The sequence below is a fragment of the Aquarana catesbeiana genome, linkage group LG04 (assembly GCF_042186555.1).
Source record: "Aquarana catesbeiana isolate 2022-GZ linkage group LG04, ASM4218655v1, whole genome shotgun sequence".
NCBI classification, from domain to species: Eukaryota; Metazoa; Chordata; class Amphibia; order Anura; family Ranidae; genus Aquarana; species Aquarana catesbeiana.
In genome coordinates this window covers 341246837-341266129 of record NC_133327.1, presented here as the reverse complement: position 1 = coordinate 341266129, position 19293 = coordinate 341246837, and the positions used below count along the sequence as shown (strand labels likewise).

General features: G+C 38.9%; 1 protein-coding gene across 9 annotated transcripts in view; it reads left to right on the top strand.

Moving 5' to 3' along the window:
* EPHA7 (EPH receptor A7) overlaps positions 1 to 19293 on the top strand; it is a 290760-nt gene that overhangs the window by 109066 nt on the left and 162401 nt on the right. For all 9 annotated transcript variants that reach the window (XM_073626951.1, XM_073626950.1, XM_073626949.1 and 6 more), the window contains exons 4-5: positions 8041 to 8196; positions 14208 to 14543. In XM_073626951.1, the coding sequence (XP_073483052.1) occupies positions 8041 to 8196; positions 14208 to 14543 (492 nt within the window). The remainder of the gene's footprint in view (positions 1 to 8040; positions 8197 to 14207; positions 14544 to 19293) is intronic.

The window sequence follows — 19293 nt, the reverse complement described above, 5'->3', positions numbered from 1 at the left end:
TTTTTGCTCTTTCCAAATTATTGATTTAAAGCGGGGTTCCACTCAAATTTTTAACTTAATCTTACCCCCTTCGGTTAATTGCATAGATGTTCAAATGCCGCACGAAAAATTTTTTTATCGCTGTAATTACCTTTATGTTGTACTTTATTGTGGCACTTCCTGTCTCTCCTCCCATGGGAGTAGGCGTGTTTATTGCCTTTCCTTGGCGCCGCACTGTCTCCTGGGAGCTTAGTGTCAGGCTTCCCAAGATTCAGTGCAGGAACAATGACCATGCTTGTGAACAAGCTGTGAATGAACAGCATTCACCGCATCCAGGAAATCAATGCTTGTGGGCTTCACATGCCCACAAGCAAGATGGAAACAGCCAGCATCACATTTTTAAAGTTATTCTTCAGTACGAAAACAGACAGAGGCGGAAATATTACACCCAAACTGTGAGTATTATTTTGGGATTAACAATGTGTCTCAATGACCTAAAAAAAAAAAAAAAAAGATTGGTCGCCAGACTCCCACTTTAACCAATGTATACTTTTCCTAGTACATTTTTTGGTGCTTTTTTTTGATGCATAGACTTTTAATGTGTCATTTAAAATTCTTAGCAATGTCTGATTTCTAATACACAAAATATGTGGTGTTTAATCAGCAAGCAGTGACATTTGCTTATTTAAACTAAATGCGAAGCATCGGGTTTCTTTATTTTTTATCTTGTGAAGCATCTTTAGATTTGGCATGTTTTTCCTTTTTCCAAGTGATGAAATGAAAGCTCTAATAAATATACATGGCTTCTCTTGCAAATGTATGAGGTTGGCTGACGTTATGATATTCAGTTTGTGAGGTGAGTCTCTGCAGCTTACATGGATATATCTTAATGTGAATACTTAGCATGGCATTAGTCCGATAACCTGAGAAAGCCAAATAAAGCTTAAATACAACACGAATGCATTATGCAAAGCTTCCACTTCATTTTCATTGCTTGCCTGTTGGCCTCCCAGGTGTTTCTTTCAAAGAGCCTTACCCAAGCAAGTGTCTAAATTTACATTTGACATCTAAACTACTGCAAGCATGTGGCATTTTTTACTTGTTCATTTAGAAAAATAAATGACATTTCAACACAGTGACTTTATTGCTTTGACATTTGTACCACTCTGTAATGCTGAAATAAGCTTGGCTCTTTTTGGATAGGTTTCTATTTGAAGATTAATTAAACAAGTTATTGCAATAATGTCAGATCTTCCCTGTATGATAGTTTGTATTAAAAAATGTATTATTTGTGTTATCTAGATCAGTGTTTCTCAACGCTTTTTATCAGTCAAGGCACCCTTTAAAATTATGCACAAGCTTGAGGTACCCCATTCTAAAATGCAAAAAATTAAACTAATAGTTTAGCATAAGGTGCCAAGATCCACACATGTCGGAAACCCAACATGATTTATTCTTCCAAAGCAAATACACCTTTGCACACTGGTACTGACTAGTATTGCAACGTTTCTATCCCTCACTTAGCGAATATGACCCCAGTGCTAATGTGCAGGCACCCGACGCCCTCCTTATCAACCAATGATGTCACTGGTTCTCAAGGCGCTGGTGGCTGGAAGGTTGTAATGGTGCACAATGAAAACCCTTGGCTTTGTGTAAACAAAAGCCAAGCTTGATCCACCCACTGCCTTGTATACAATTTTTGTGCAATTTTTAGGCATTTTGTTAGGGGACCCCTGAAGAAACCTGAAGGCACCCCAGGGTGCTTTGGCATCCTGCTGAAAAAGGCTGATCTAGATGGTGAAAATGTTTTGAAAGCAAAAAGGACAATTGTAAGGAGTGAAATAGCTGCCTTTGTACATGGCTGATTTGTTTCATTGCTGGCATTACCTAGTCTTTGCTACCCACCTCTGGTACCACTGCTGTTTATCTTTGTGCCTGTATTACTTCCTGTAACACTGCTTCAAGCAAGACCCGCAGGAGCCTATGTTTACCAGAATAGGGGAAAAACATGAAGGAATCCCTAGTGCCGCACATCCATGGAGTCCTGTAGTGGTAATGAGAGTGGCAACCTCAGCCTTGGCTCCCACCAGGCCACCGCCCCCAACGTGTTTTGCTCTGCACCCCCCCCGGAGCTTAGTCATGGGGATTCCCATGCATGTGGGGAGTATTTAAGCATCATCGGTGGTCACTCAAAGTGTATAAAGGGCTGGCAGGTGTATGCAGTTAATCGGTCCAGTTGTTAGAATGGGGGGAAATTGGGACTTTGTATGAGGCAGAGACTTGGCGGGGACTTGTGCCTCCATCCCTGTCAATATGATAAAGGGGAAAAGGCGGGACTTTAAATTAAGCGTGCAGTCGATAGTGAAGGGTCAAAAAAGGGATATATATTGTATAAAACATGATAAATATTCCATACAGATAGGTACATGGGTCACAAAAATTCATCATTTATTACATATATTTATATTATATTGGTATTACACACTGCTTGTACAAGGGTTAGTGGCTCATCTATAATAAATATATCTGTATTACATCGGTACTACACATTGTATATACAAAATCTCTACGCGTTTCTTGGAGTATTTATATCCACTCTTCAGGAGCGACAATGTGTATTAGCTGAAAATAAAACATATAATAAATTTCAAGGTCAATGCTTGTAAAAAATAGGAGAAATATATAAAAAAATGTGTTGTCATGTGGGGGGGTCCCACTTGCGCCAGTCGCCAGCACGGCTCCTGGAAAAGATGCCCCTATGGGGAGCCACCAGCTCTCACCATTGCACTCTTACTGCATGGTAGTCGTGAGTATTTTTATGGCTAGGGGTCATTCCCAAGTTATACATTTTTTTTATATATTTCTCCTATTTTTTACAAACATTGACCTTGAAATTTATTATAGAACAACGAAAGGGTGACCAACTCGTTTAGGGAAGGGGGCCATGCCACGTCCAATAATACATGAATACAGAAAAAAGGGGTTCCCCTAGGTGGACTTTACCGGCACTTGCATAAACAAAGAGAGGTTGTAGAAGTAGAGACTGTTGTACATAGTAAAAACATATAAATTTTATTCATATGGGAAAATACAGATATTAAAAACAGAAATAGATATCTAGAGTAACATGGTAGTGCTACACAGTAAACATGATAAACATCAAGTAATAAGCAATAATGAAAAAAAAAAAACAAAAAAAAAACAAAAAAGCATAAAAAAGCAAAGCAACTCTTCTCAAGCCCGACGCGTTTCGGGGTATTTAGTGTTTGTAGGGTCCTTCTTCAGGGGCATATTTGAGAAAGAGGAGTTCATCTAAACTAATTGAAAAAATGGAAAAAAGGGGTCAAATGTTAGTAGGGCTATCAGTAGATATCCAGTAAGAGGTTAAAGTGATCAATAGATCGCCTACCTGAAAAGATTTCATTGATTGCTTGTAGAACGGAGATTTTTGTTAAAAGCAAGGAGAACCACAGAGAAAGGGCAGGACGTGGGAGTAAGCAATAATCGTATAACAAGTATAGGTACTATTGTTAAGTAGTAAAGGCTGCAAATAGGTGGGCAGCAATCTCCATAAAGGAGTATGGCAGTGCTCCAGTCCCGCCCGACCCGGGCGTGCGCAAGCCAGAGCGATATGCTGGGGTCACAGGAAGGCGTCTCTAAAAATGATAAAATTGAGGAACCTTTAGAAAAGATCCAGTATAGGTGATTGAAGGGGTAAATAATTAAGTAAACTGATGTAAACAATACTGTGCAAAGGGAGCACACTAAAGATACTATATATATAGATAATAAACTTGATGGCTTGGTGCAACCGAAAAGTACAGTGAAAGCAAATTCGTAGAAGAGGTATGGCTTAAAGTACATTGGGGTAGAGAGAAATGTACATATATATAGATGAGTGTTATAATGAGGTTATTGCATGGTAGAAAAAGGGGAAGAGTAAAAGCAAAATATATATACCCCAGAGTAAACATATAATGTAATATGCATAAGTATAAAAGGATTCTATGGGTGTACATCCTGGGAGCTAGAGTAATGTAATTACGTATATCATAAAAGTATATGGGAAGTTTGTAAGAGACAAATATGTTACTACAAAAACCCTATGTATGTGTTAACAATAGCCCACCGGGACTAAGAGCCATAGAAGGCTGAGAAGTAATGAAAAAGCAAGCAAAATATAACTGTATACTTGTAAGTGTGTACACAATCAAAGAAAAGATATTACTGCACCTATAACAATAATGCTTGAGTGAAGGGAGAGTAAAAAAAGTATGTATAAGTGGGGTAAAATACCTTAAAAAGACCAATCAAGTAGCCAGCCTCACAGCCCAGCGTCCGGCGTGTATAGCGCCTTAGCAGGGAGTGAGTGAGGCTGGTATAAATAGTATGCAGGCTCCAATTAGCTGGCGTCGGAACGAGGCACAGCTGTGTAGTGGAGTCGGACACTGGGCTGTGAGGCTGGCTACTTGATTGGTCTTTTTAAGGTATTAAAAGTCATGTGATCACCATCAGTCATGTGATCACCATCAGTCATGTGATCACCATCAGTCATGTGACCTCCTGCTCTGAGCAGGTGATCACATGACTGATGGTGATCACATGACTAATCATAGATAATATATAAGGATTGATGAACCTTCCGTGTAGCCAATCCCATTTGAAAAAGTCTATTCGACGAAACATGTCTTGGGCATGGTTACACGGCATTCCATCGCACTGACATTAGATGCCGCTGTCTGAGGAGGACTACACCGATCGGATGGCTGGGCCTTAGAAGGTTGGGTGAGAGATACACCAGTTTACACTTCAGGTCCGCTGTGACCGCGGTGCACCGTTGGATCACTGATCCTGTTGCTTGCTGTGCTTGCTGTGGATTTCTTTTTAAAGGCTTTTATGTTTCAGTTTAAAAGTGAGTGTAACCATTGAAGTGTGTTTGAAGTGATTTTAATAAATCTGTCAAAATGGTATCACGCTATGTGGAGCACTTTATTCATTTTTTCACATATGGAGCTGGCTTGATTGGAGTCACGGTTCATTACATGCAACCCAGGTGTGGTTCAATTGCTGTTTTGCCAAACACGAGAGTGGGAGGCTATACAATCTGGTGAGTGCGCTCTTCAGAGGGAGTGGTGTCACTATCATGGTGGTGTGGTGGAAGAGTAGAAGATTTTTCACAAGAAGATTGAAAAACAACTGTTGAACTTGATCATTCATTTCTTGTAATTTATTATTTATAGTGACACTTTTCACTGGGTGTTAAAGAAATTTCTTTTCATGATAAAATTAATATTTTTCATGACACTATGATTATTAATATTTGTATGCATAAGTAGAGGGTCATAGGCATTATACTGCTCTGACCCATTATTTTACACAATTTATATTAGCGCCGCTATCTCTATCTGTACACATGTGAGAGGTATAGTTTTGGGGATTTTGATCAGTTTATATAATATATATTCCCTTTTTGACCCTTCACTATCGACTGCGCGCTTCATTGAAAGTCCCGCCTTTTCCCCTTTATCACATCGGTCTAGTTGTTAGGAGAGGAATACTGAAGTAACATGAGAAAAAATGAAATAGAAAAAAATTATAAGGAATGAGGTGGACTCCGGAGAAAAGTAGACAATAGAAAATGAAAATAATATGAAAGGGATGAAAAAGTGAAAGTGGAAATGATTGAATGATGTGAAGATTGAATGGTGAAGGATAAGAGATGAAGAATAAATGATCAACTAAATAAAAAATAAAAATAAAAAACACAAAATGAAAAATAAAAATATATATAAAAAAAAAAAAATAGAATAGGCCTAGATGAGAGTTGACAGCCTTGTAAGAATAGTGGGACATTATCTCTTCGCTTGTAGAGTGTTGTCATTCCATAGGCACATTGAGAAATTCCACGTGATAAGCCTTGATGAGATTTATGATGAGTGGAGGTCATTGGAAAATAAGGAAGCATTCATTTGAATACAGAAGACAGAAAATCTTCTTTAACCTAAGCTGCAGCAGTTCACTAGCTGTGTTAAATGTTTGAAAATGTAAATCTTGTGGGGGAGGGGGGGGGGGGGGCATTGGATAAAATCTGCAGGAACCTGGGGTCACAGTCTTGTCTTAGCATAAATGGCTGCAGCTAATTTTCATATGCCACTGGGATCACCTCCAGATGTATTTGATATACCTTATACTGTAGAGTGAATATGAATTGCCTGAAGTTATTATTTTTAAATGAGCATGTCTTTAGCTAGGTCTTTTTATACGTTCAGTTTAACAAAATACAGCAATCTGTCTGTTTGCAACCTCTAGTGTTTCGCTGTCAAAGTAATGTTTTCTTTGATCTTTGAGCATCATACTTGTTTTGGTGACAATGAAAATATCAAAGTTAAATGCCTGAAATCAACAAAATATTTCAAGTAGTCTGTTTCCCTCTGAAGGGCATATGAGGCAAAATAATTCCTTTTAAGGAGACCATTGTCACTGCAGTGTTTTAACCGTTTTTAGTATTTGGTAAGGAAACATGCATATATGCAGACCTCAGGAGACCACATGGTAATATGCTCTGCCTAACATGTTAATCCAAGTTATAATGAAAGCTGAATAGCTAGACCCTTATTGCTTTAGCTTCACCAAATAGTTTTTGCATGATTCACCAGCAGCTCCCTTAACCACAACATTGACAATGGATTTTCTCTCTTAAAGGAATATAAATGAAAAAAGAGAATAAAACTATTCTGTCTGAGCTTTTGTTCCCTTTTTTTGGCTGACCGCCACGATGATGATCTTCTGTTGAATTGAAACAATTGAAGGTGTTTCCTTTTTGTTATAACACTATGGCGGAGTTATGGATTTGGATGCTGGAAGGATTAAGGAAAAAGAAGTTTGTTTAAAAAAAAAACACTAACTGCAAATTGGACCTTTCTCATGATGTGATATAACAGTGGGATAATATGATTATCTTAAATTACCGAAGAGCAGAGATGGGCATAAAAGAACAGATCATTTGTCAGAGATCTTAGAACTACACACTCTGACTGATTACAAAGCTACAATATTGCCTATCTCCAACCATTCTATTTTTCTAAATTAAACAGTCACATTTTTTTTGCAACCATTCCTGTCAGTTTTCAGTGCTTTATGTTGCCGAGCGTCTTATACAGGGCATTGTTAGCCAAATCAGTGCTTGGCCATTATAACTATTTTAGATAGTAGGCTGCTTTCTCCCTTTCTCCAGTAAGAGGAAATGAACAATGATTGCAGCACTTCTAAGAAATGACATCATTAAACACAAAGGCCTATAAACAACCACACTAAGTTGAGTTAATGTAAATGTGGTTCACCAGGAGGCTCCTAGACTTAGGAACACTTTTTCCACCTCTATGGTGCTTATTTTTGGGCACCTGATAATGTCTGCTCTTTTGCATCTAATACTCCCTTTGCATGTTTATGATAATAACTTTGTTTCTGAGTGAAAATATAAAGCACACCTTGGTTTCTAGATGCATGCCTATATTTTGGTACCTGTTTAACTGGGATGTCCATGACATGTTAGCATAGCTTCTGCTGCGGTAATTGGAAGGTTAGGGGGGTAAAAGTCAGGATAGAACTAAGACAGCATTAGGCAAGTTTATTCCTTCTGGAAAATATATTTTGGAATAGAAAAGAAAATATAAATATATAGATATGCCAGCATTTAAAATATAACATTTCAAGCTTAACATATTAGAATTGGGCATTAAAGCCTAGGAAGTCTGTTCAATTGGAAAGGCAAAAAAAAAGAGTCTCTAACTTGCCTGCCCTATGCAAAATTTAAAAATGTGTTTTCTAAAGTTGGGCTTTGTTACAAACCTCTGGTCATGCACAGTTAAGACATATATTTTGTGTTTTGGGGAACACATGATGCAGTTTTACTAATTCACGATTTTATAAGTACTAAAACTTTAAATAGTTTCCTTATATATCTAAAAATATATGTATTTAAGTACACTTCAATAGCTTTGATCCAGCAGAGAGCTGTTTTTTTCAGTAGATATCTTATCTTGTCTTTTTCCCCCTTCTTAGCATGTGGTCGTGGATTCTATAAATCGTCATCTCAAGACTTGCAATGCTCACGGTGCCCAGCACACAGCTTCTCTGACAGGGAAGGCTCATCCCGTTGTGACTGTGAAGATGGTTATTACCGAGCCCATTCTGATCCACCTTATATCGCCTGTACAAGTGAGTTCTTCATTTAAATGACATTGCTTAATCAGCCAGTAAGTCATCATAACTTGGCATCCAGTTATCTGAGACGTCATATGTTCAGAATATTTACTAATGAAAGTTGTCACATTCCAGTGGGAAAAAGACTCAGCCTTATGCTCATACACTCCACTATAAGCTTCTCTTGAATGCATTAGTTTGCTTGTGGCAATTGTTGCATTCCAGACAAAAAAATGAATATGTAACTCGTATTTCTTGAGATGAGATTTCCCTCAAGGCGATAAATATGCCCAAGTTGGGATAGTGCTTATTATATGTGCTTAGAGTAGAACTACAAAGGAATACCATTAATTTAGCATCTCTAAAATTATCACTGTTACTTCAAGTGGACCTTGCACTAAAAAGCACTAATTACAGACCTCCCACCCCAATCCAAAACACTGGACGATAGCTGTGAAGATGGAAAGGATGATACAATCATTTTTCTGGCAAAAGTGCAAGTTCTGCTTTAAAGTAAAAGAGAAACACAGGGATTTCTATTGCTGAGCAACTCCAGAAAATTATATTTGCCTGGCTCTTACACAGGCATCAGCGCTATTTAGTCACTGTCCTTGAACAAGTTTGCAAATTAGGAAGATTAAAGTTGAAAATCTTTGGCTGCATACTTATTTTGGGTTAAGCTGGCCAGAGATGGATAGAATTTTGAATGAAAATTCTTAGGAAAATTTGTCATAAAATTCTCAGAACATTCCCAGAACATTCAAATGCCGTTCAAAAGACTTTGCTTTAAACATTTGATTTTGGAGTGAATGGAACTTGCCACGTGAAAACTGCAGACAGTATTAGAAATTGATTTGAGGAAAATTTTCCACCCAGCTTCTTCAAATTTTCTCGTCATGTCACTTTAACTTTAAATACCATTGTTACGGTAGCAGCTGGCTGCCATAACCCGGTATCTTTTTATTCTGTGAGCGATTCGACGTCAGTGATCCCAATGGCGTATTCACTACGGGATCACTTTTAAAGGCAGCAGGAGAGGTGTCGCCCCCGCCGCTTCCTGGTCATTCCTGAGATTACAGGAGCCCGATATGGATCTTATGCGGCCGATGGCTAGGCAGGAAGTCGAGTGATGGTAAGATAGCCCCCACTCGGCTGTATGTCCTTCAGGATCAGAGCGACCTCCGACGGGCTTAAAGAGATGATTTTTTATTTTTTTTAAAGACAGTGTCATTTTATTTATTTTATTTGTTTTACTTTTAATCTCCCTGGGAGTATGATTATTTCATATTTTTGATGCTGAAAGCGGTACCATTATTTTGCATGGAAATTTGTTATATATATTGTAGACCTGTAATTCTTAGGAATAACTCACTTAAATCTGTCCAAACCAAAGTCTAGTAGACATCCCAGGTATGATAAAGTTTGAAACACGAAATCATAAATTATAATATAATAAATAACTATAAATAATTATACCAAATAATAATATAATAATAAAAATTTTTCAATAATGTAATCAAATCAAAAACACTGAAATTTGCTCAGTTGCAGAATTGTCGCTGTCATTACTTTTCAGTGTTTGATGACGGATCTCCCCACAAATCACTATCGCTCAATTCTGCAAGTGATTCTAATTTATTATCGCTGTTTTCTAGCTGGTCTAAAACCACTTTTGATGTAAAGGGACGGTTTTGGTTGCTATGGACAATCTCCAGTTTCCAGGCAGAAAGAACAGTTTTTATAATATAAAACTGCATGCAGGCCACTGGAGAAACCACTAAGGACAAAAGGGATGTGAAATAATTTCATACAGTAATGTAATCTGTAAGATTACAGTGTACTGTATGTATTGTATGTGTTTAATTTTTTGAATTTGGCGCCGTTCTCCATCCCCGTGCGTCGCAGCGCTCGCAGGGAACGGAGCCTGGCTCTGTGATGAATCGAGCGGAGGACGAGCCGCTCACACTGCGGGGAGACATCGCAGGACTCAGGGGACAAGGTAAGTAAACTCTTCCTGGATCCTGCGATGCAGTTCCGAGTCTAGCTCGGGGTTACCGCTTTTGGTTCTGAAATTCCACACCGAGCCAGACTCGGGAATACCGCCAGGGAGGTTAAGGGTAAATGACAGATCTGGGGTCTTTTTTACCCCAGATCTCTCAATAAACAGGACCTGTCATGCTTATTTCTATTAGGGATATTTACATTCCTTGTAATAGGAATAAAAGTGATAAAAAAGGGACAGTGTAAAAATAAAAAGTAAAATAATAATTAAAAAAATTGAAGTGTCCCATTCCTCCGTGCTCGTGCGCAGAAGCGAACACATTCGTAAGTCGCACCCGCATGTGTAAACGGTATTTAACCACTTGCCGCCCACCATATAGCAGATTGACAACGGCAAAGTGGTTTCAATAACCTGACTGGGCGTCATATGACGTCCTCAGGATATTAAGCCGCTGCGCGCCCCCGGGGGCGCGCATCACAGCGATCGTTTTTGCGGTGTGTCAGTCTGACACACCGCAACTCCGATCTAGGTAAAGAGTCTCTGATGGAGACTCTTTACCACGTGATCAGCGTGTCCAATCACGGCTGATCACGATGTAAATAGGAAGAGGCGGTGATCGGCTTTTCCTCACTCGCGTCTGACAGATGCTAGTAGAGGAGAGCCGATCGGCTGCTCTCCTGACAGGGGGAGTCTGTGCTGATTGTTTAGGATAGCCATCCAACACTGGACCACCAGGTATGCCCCCCTAGACCCCCAGGGAAATACTAGTCTGTGCCCAGGCAGCTGCCAATCAATGCCCAGGCAGCTGCCAATCAGTGCCCACTCACAATGCCTACTACTGCCAGTGCCACCAGGGATGCCTATCAGTGCCTCATATCAGTGCCGCATATCAGTGCCCATCAGTGCCACGTATCAATGCCCATAAGTGCCGCCTATAAGTGCCCAGCAGTGCCGCCTATCAGTGCCCATCAGTGCCACCCATAAGAACCCATCTTTGCAGCCTTTCAGTGCCCATCAGTGTCGCCTATCAGTGCCCATCAGTGCCACCCATGAGTGCTCATCAGTGCTGCATATCAGTGCCGCCTACCAGTGCCCATTAGTGGCGCATATCAGTGCCCATCCTCAGTGCCCGTCAGTGCCCGCTCATTGGTGCCACCTCATTGGTGCCGCCTTATCAGTGCCTGTCAGTGCTGACTTATCAGTGCCTGTCAGTGCCGCCTTATCAGTGCCCGTCAGTGAAAGAAAACTTACTTATTTACAAAATTTTATAACAGAAACAAAAGCAAAACTTTTATTTTTTTCAAAATTTTTGGTCTTTTTTATTTGTTTAGCAAAAAATAAAAATCGCAGAGGTGATCAAATACCACCAAAAGAAAGCTCTATTTGTGGGAACAAAATGATAAAAATTTAGTTTGGGTACAGTGATGGATGGCCGCACAATTGTCATTCAAACTGCGACAGCACCGAAAGCTGAAAATTGGTCTGGGCAGGAAGGTGTATAAGTTCCCTGTATTGAAGTGGTTAAATCACACATGTGAGGTATCGCCGTGATCGTTAGAGCAAGAGCAATAATTCTAGCACCTCTGTCACTCTAAACAGGTAACCTGTGAAATGTTTTGAAGCATCACCTATTGAGATTACCATAGTTTGTCTCCATTCCACAAGCGTGTGCAATTTTAAAGCACGACATGTTAGGTATCTATTTACTTGGCGTAACATCATCTTTCACAATATACAAAAAAGGGGCTAACTTTAGTGTCTTCTTTTTTTTAATTCATTAAAGTGTATTTTTTTCCAAAAACATTTGTTTGAAAGACCGCTGCGCAAATACAGCGTGACATAAAATATTGCAACAATCGCCATTTTATTCTGCAGGGTCTCTGCTGAAATATATATATATATATATATATATATATATATATATATATATATATATATATATATATAAAAAAAATGTCCAAGAGGTTGCTGCACTTAAAAACTTCTTTGCTTTATTTCACACATCTGATGTATGAATGGATCTCAGGAAGGGCGTAAGCTGATTAGCCTGAAACGTAATCCATCCATCCATCCATCCATATCTGAATCTACTCATGTCTGAAACTGTGTAAGCATTTGTTGCTTTTTGATATTGCTTGAAAGGATTATACTTGCTTTGTAAATCTCTCCTGAAGATATTGTGAAATAAAGCAAAGAAGTTTTTAAGTGCAGCAACCTCTTGGACTTTTTTTCTATATATAAGGTCGGTGGGAAGACCTGATTGCTGGCACTAAACTGTAAGCAGAGTGTGGTTCTCCTCTACAAGTGAATATATATATATATATATATATATATATATATATATATATATATATATATATATATATATATATATAAAATGTTTGGGGGTTCGAAGTAATTTTCAAGCAAAAAAATGCAAATTTAAACAAAAAGTTCCAGAAAAGGCCTGGTCAGCAACTGGTTAGCAAGCTCAGTGAACTTTACAAAGTAGACAGTCCTCATTCCTTTAGTAAATCTTACTAAAACTATTAAAGCAAGAGGATCAGCCAGGCAACTAGCATTTGACCCACTACTATTGCTAACTTAAAGAAGTTAGCAATAGTAGTCTTCATGTTCCGTTCAGGGAAGGTTTTCTGTAAGAACTGTTTTTCATTTCACAATATACACAATATCTGGAAGCAATGGTAAGGCCTCATGTGTCTGGGCATCAAATCCATACACATTGACATTGGTATATTTCTCTTCCTTTTACATCTGTCAGCTGGTGCAGCAGATTTTTTTTTACCTCATGTCAGCTCTAGGGCACACTTGGAGATGCAAATGTATGCGGCTTGTACTCGCTGCCATGCATCCTCGTGCTGCTTAGGCTTGTGTTCTGTGTATATAACAACCTTCATTTCCAATACCAATGAACAGAGGCTGTCCCGATCCTGGCAGTTGTCATGAATAGAGGATGGATGTACCGGGTGTGAAGATATGCGTACTCGGTGCTTGTGTATATGAAACCTTAGGGAAATGTGTGACAGGAAGTGTTCTTATAATGTAAATCCCTTAAGCTAGCTGGTCAAGATTCTGAATATGGTTTGCATAGTGCATTTTCTCAAAATGATTGTCACATATGAACCTAATGAAGCAAGGAATACAATCAGTTATGAGGTACGACTACATTTTAGTGCTGTCATATGTCATGTACGTTCGGCAGCCTTATACGATGTTATCAGAATGTGTGTTACAACTACAAAACCCGTAAATTAAGACAATGGAAATGCCCCTAAATACTTAACAATTGAACAGGTTTTCAAATTATTATAAAAAAAAAACTTTACATCCTAAATGTACCCTAGCCCTCTTTATACAAAAACACAGAACTTAAATTGGAGATTTATGGGTATTCTCAGGCTTCTCAGACTTAGGCAGCATCTCCTATCTCCCATAGGTGCTAACAGGTTTTGCAGGCATATGAGAAGACCATAATCCTCCATGGTCATAAATATCACATACTGTAAAACCTGCTGGCTATTTGGATATGGAAGAAGCCTGGTCCTGTGTAGACTGGAGAGGGGTGTTTATGTATAATAACGTGATGATGAGGGTGAATTGGGGCATTTTGCTGTTGCTTTATTTATAATTTCACTTCCTCTTTAGGAAGAAAATGGTACATATTGACATTTCCCCCTTCACAGTTTTAATGAAAGTTTTTGTTACACAGCTCTGTTATTTGTGTTTCTCTGTTGCTGGAGGATTAGTTTAATGCAAACCAGCAGTTTAGTTTGCACAGAGGAATTTTGTGACCACATCAAAGGAGTTGAGCTGCGATCAAGTATAGCTGTAAAAATAGTCTGGTTACTGCACAATTGTAAACATTTTTTTCTATAGAGTCCACAATTTGATGACTTTTTCTGTGGTTTTTCACAGGGAATGCCATTTTCCCTACATTTTCTTAGTTCCCTTCTCTACCGCGTTGTCTGTTCATTTGTGTGTATTTATTTTAATGTTTGCTTTCTCTCTCTCTTTTTTTTTAAAGGACCACCCTCAGCACCACAAAATCTAATTTACAATATCAACCAGACAACAGTGACCCTGGAATGGAGTCCTCCTGCAGATAGTGGAGGAAGAAATGATGTTACATATAGAGTCATATGCAAACGCTGCAGCTGGGAACAGGGGGAATGTGTGCCCTGTGGGAATACTGTTGGATTTGTGCCACAGCAAAGTGGATTAGTAGATACTTACATAACTGTCGTGGACCTTGTTGCTCATGCTAACTACACATTTGAAGTTGAAGCTGTGAATGGAGTGTCAGACCTGAGTCGATCCCAAAGGTTATTTGCTGCAGTCAGTATCACTACTGGCCAAGCTGGTATGTATTCACGATTACATTTAAATATTCTGCATATTTAGGCATTCTTAGGCTATGCAAATAAATCATAAATAGTCCTTCATTAGAATGTGTTATCTGCTAGTTTAAAGCCTGTAGCCCTAAACTGGCTGCTTAAATCGATAATAATATTAGAAAGCATCATTTGCAGAAAGGAGGAGTATGGAGGATGCTGACAGACTAAAATATTGGAGCTGCTACTGAATGCAGGCAAATGCGGCAGCATGAATGTAGAAGAGCCGTAAAGGAGCCTACCCCTATATAGATCGGAATACTGGAAGAAACACTAAAGCTGGATACACACTGTACAACTTTTGTTGTTTTATTTCCTTTAGATTTACCTTTTAACTATGTAGTGCAAAGGCCAGCCCGATTGCATACAAATTGAAAGTGTTTACGTTTGACCTCATATTATATGGTTTTGGTAAATCTAAAGGAAAAAATCTAGAGATAATTGCATAGTGTGTATCCAGCTTAGAGTCCCTAGTGGACAGAGGAAATAGGAGGGCCAGCATATCTGGAGAATAATTTGTATATGATATGGTTCAAGTAAATTGGAGGTGAGGGTTCTTCGAGCACAGTGGTGATACGGTGGTTTATGTATTTGGCACAGAAGTGACATTTGCACACGTGTTGGGAAGATTTATCATGAAGAATTAAGACACTAGAGGATGATTTAATTCGCATTAATATGAACTATTTAAGTAGCATTAAGCATTTATAATTATTTTTTATTTTGCACAATATTGTTAAGTGAAGTTTAAATATTAGGTATATATTGCAACACATATTATTTGTTTTATTTAGTATCTTTCATTTTGTGCACTTTATAGTTTTTTATGTAAATTAGCAGTGCAGCATCATTTTTTTTCTGCATTCTTAGGCTTTAGGCCCCTTTCACATGTCGTAGATAGAATTGTGCTTTTAGCTGCGGACAGATGAAGTTATCTACCGCAGCTAAAGGCACACAATGGTTTCTTATGGCCCCATTTACACACTGCGACAGTAACGGTTGCAACGGTTTCGTTACATGCGGTTTTGTGCGGTTAGAAAAAATTTATTTGGCTGCGTTCAGGACCGATTTATTGCAGCTATCTGCACATAACTGCAGGTAATTGCAGTGTACTATTTCACCTGCAGATAGCAGCGGCAACAAGGAAAGAAAAACAACAGGAAGCACATCAGAAATGGCAAGAATTTTCCAAGCGCAGCTAAACGCAGCCGCATGTAAACGCACGTAAATGCAGCTAATTGCAAAGTACAACTGCAAGTGTACGCTCTGCCAGGATTCTTTGATACTGTGAAATAAATCGGTCCTGGATGCAGTCAAATTAACTTTTTCTAACCGCACAAAATCCCATGTAATGAAACCGTTGCTAAATGCAGTGTGTGAATGGGGCCATAGGAAAGCATTGTCTGAGTTTAGCTGCAGTAGATAACTTGATCTATTCGCAGCTAAAAGATGAATTCTATCTGCCCATGTGAAAGGGGCCATACTGTTGATTACTTGATAATAGTATCATGCATTAAAGTGGTTAATTAGTTACATGGTTAGTCTGGTTGAAAAAAGGCACCAAGTCCATTCAGTTCAACTCACAGGGAAAAAAAAAATTAACACACAAACCTCCATATACACAATCCCATACCCCTAGTTGATCCAAATGAAGGCAAAAAATGATAAAACGTGATCCAATTTGCTTCAGTGGGGAAAGAAAATCCTTCCTGACCCTCCAAGAGACAATTGGATATTCCCCGGATCAACCTTACTTATAAATATTAGTATCCAGTTATAGTTTATGGTTGTGAACCTTTGACATGAAATATGAACAAAGCATTTCCCTCTATAGTGTGTACTTGTCTCAATCAAGAACACTTGGGGGGTTATTTACTAAAGGAAAATCCACTTTGCACAACAAGTGCACTTGGAAGTGCAGTTGCTGTAGATCTGAGGGGGACATGCAAGGAAAGTAAAAAACAGCATTTTGACTTGCACTTGATTGGATGATAAAATCAGCAGAGCTTCCCCTCATTTCAGATCTTCCCCTTAGATCTTCAGTTACTGCACTTTCAAGTGCACTTATAGTGCAGTGTGGATTTGCCTTCAGTAAATAAACCCCTAAGTGTAATTTCTGTCTGCTGCCCAGTCCATCTGCCATTTCTGTCTGCTGCCCAGTTCCTCTGCCATTTGCATGAGTCACTTCTGACACAAGGAAGGTAAAAAAGGTGACAGGGGAAGGAGCACCAGCACAAACACACTGTGATTGGCAGCCTTAACTCTGTTCCTGTGAGCTGTGTGAAGGGAGTGTGTCCCTTCCATCCAATCAGCTCTCAGCTCTCCTCACTGAGCTCTGCAGTGTATAACTGCAGCTCTCCACCCCTTGTTTTCTGAAAGCTTAGACAAGCAATGTAAATTCTACACTTTGAATAGATGTAGAGGGAAGATGGCTGCAGATAAACAGGTATAACTTATGTAGGAGTTTTTTTTTAATCTCTGTATCACCTGAAGCCAGTCACTTCACTGGGTGTATGGTAGGGCTTACAACCACTTTAAAAGAAGTTAAAATGTTACCTAATATGTTTCAGTCTGCTCTGAAAAACTGAGAACTTGCTTCATTGTGACAGAGGAACTGCCATTGCTGACCCCCTTCTGAAAATGCTCCATGCCTGGCAGGCATACTTATCCTGATTTTTTAGGTGAACCTATATTGAGAACCTAATACCCAACTCAATTTAGTACTTTTTCCACTTTGAATAGAGTGGGGAAACATTAGTACTTCTTGTATTAGTTTTATGTTTTATGCGTCCCCCGTAAAGGTGATTTGTGTAAGAATTTAAATGCTGTTGGTTTTCCTCAAAATCAGGTTTGTCTTCTTCTGCTCTTCTGTTTGGCAGTCATCACCTAATCAGAAAATGGGGAAGAAACAGACATAGCTTTATTATTCTGACTGAGGTTCTAAATGTTCCTCACTCTACTAGCAAATACACTTTCTTTTCTGTTTCTGCCCTCATTTGGGGAAGGCTCATTAGGTTTGGGGAAGTGGAGTTCCTTTACTTCCTGTTCTGTCTGAGACCAATCAAATAGAAGGGAAAGGAGACATGTGAAATAATTCCCATGTAGAGCTGCCAACAACCAATAATGCCAGGCAGAACCAGTGGTAAAAGCAAAAAGTCACCAGCACTCCAAAAATGTGTTTCAAAAATGTATTATAAACGCAATGTGACATAAGTCAATATGCCAACATTTCGGGGTCTCAAAGGGCCACTGCCTCAGAGTCACTCAGAGTCAAAAAGTGTTCTCTCCTCTCTTCCTGTTCCATTTGACAGACATCAAATAGACCATTTTGGTGAGAAAAAAAAAATCTCCCAAATGGAGGCAGAAACAGCAATCAAAGCCGTTTGGGGATCCTATTCCTTCTTCAGTCTAGTTCAAAACAAAAAATGGTCTAGAGCTGGGCTTTAATGTTACAATGTTGGGATTTAGAGCTCTGTGTTAAGTCTGGTACACTCTATTTGTTTTTAGCCGTTATACTAACTATGTGATGTTAGTACAGCGATTTCCCCTGCTGACCTATTGTGTTCTTTTTTTTTTTTTAATTGTTTATTTATTAAGTATATTCAAGTATACAGAAACAGAGTATTCATTCTCATAGAAAAAAACATTGATAGCAGCATATTTTCAATGAGGTAAAACATTTTTTGTAGCTTATTATATATCAAGAAGAAATAACATTAGGTGTCAAATGATTTTTAGACAATACATACACATCATGGTAGAAATAAGAGGGTCAGTTAGTGAAATAAAGCAACGACATGGTCAGTGGTCTTGCTTCACTCATTCAATATAGGAATCTGTCTTTATACCTCATTAACTCTGGACTACCTGGGGATTCTCTATGTTGTATTCAGAGGAGTCCCAGTGTCCCCATATAGCCTCAAATCTGGGAAGGGAGTCATCAATTATGGCTGTGATACGTTCCATCCTGCGAATATCTGTAATAACTGACAAAAATTGTGCAAAAGTAGGGGGGTGTTGGCTAACCAACATTGGGGTATAACCCGTTTAGCCGCTAGTAAGATGAAAGCCATCAGTTTCCTAAGCGTTTTTGGCATCTTAGGGAGGGGCAAGCCTAGCAAGAGATGTATAGGTTGGTGGGGTAAAGGGAATTTTAGGATTTTTTCCAATAGGGCATGGATCTGTGACCAGTATGGCATTATCAAAGGACATTCCCAAAATATATGGAAATGGGTGCCCAGAGGTGAGCCACATCTCCAGCACTGTCCAGATGTAGTCAGTTTCTGTCTTAAAAGAAACTCCGGGGTTCTATACCAGAACATCAGTATTTTATAGGTTGTTTCTTTCTGAGCCACACATCTACATGTCTTAGATGCACTTTCCCAGATATTCTTCCATTCACTTAATAGGATAGGTCTGTTTAAAATGTGGGACCATTTGCGCATATATGTGTGAGTCTGTTCTGTGATAGGAGAGGCAGCATGCGGTATTTTGTAAATAGTGGATATTAGATGAGAATCATGAGGGCCTCTGGAGCACACCATTTCAAATTCTGTAGGGATAGTTAGGGTCAGTTGTGGTATTTTGGTGGAGAAAAAATGTTGGATTTGTAGAAAGGAGTAGAAAAGGTTTTTTGGGATTTTATATTTAGATTGTAAGTCAATAAAAGTGAGGAGTTTACGGGTCACTGGGTTAACCAGGTGGCGTAGTTGGAAAATA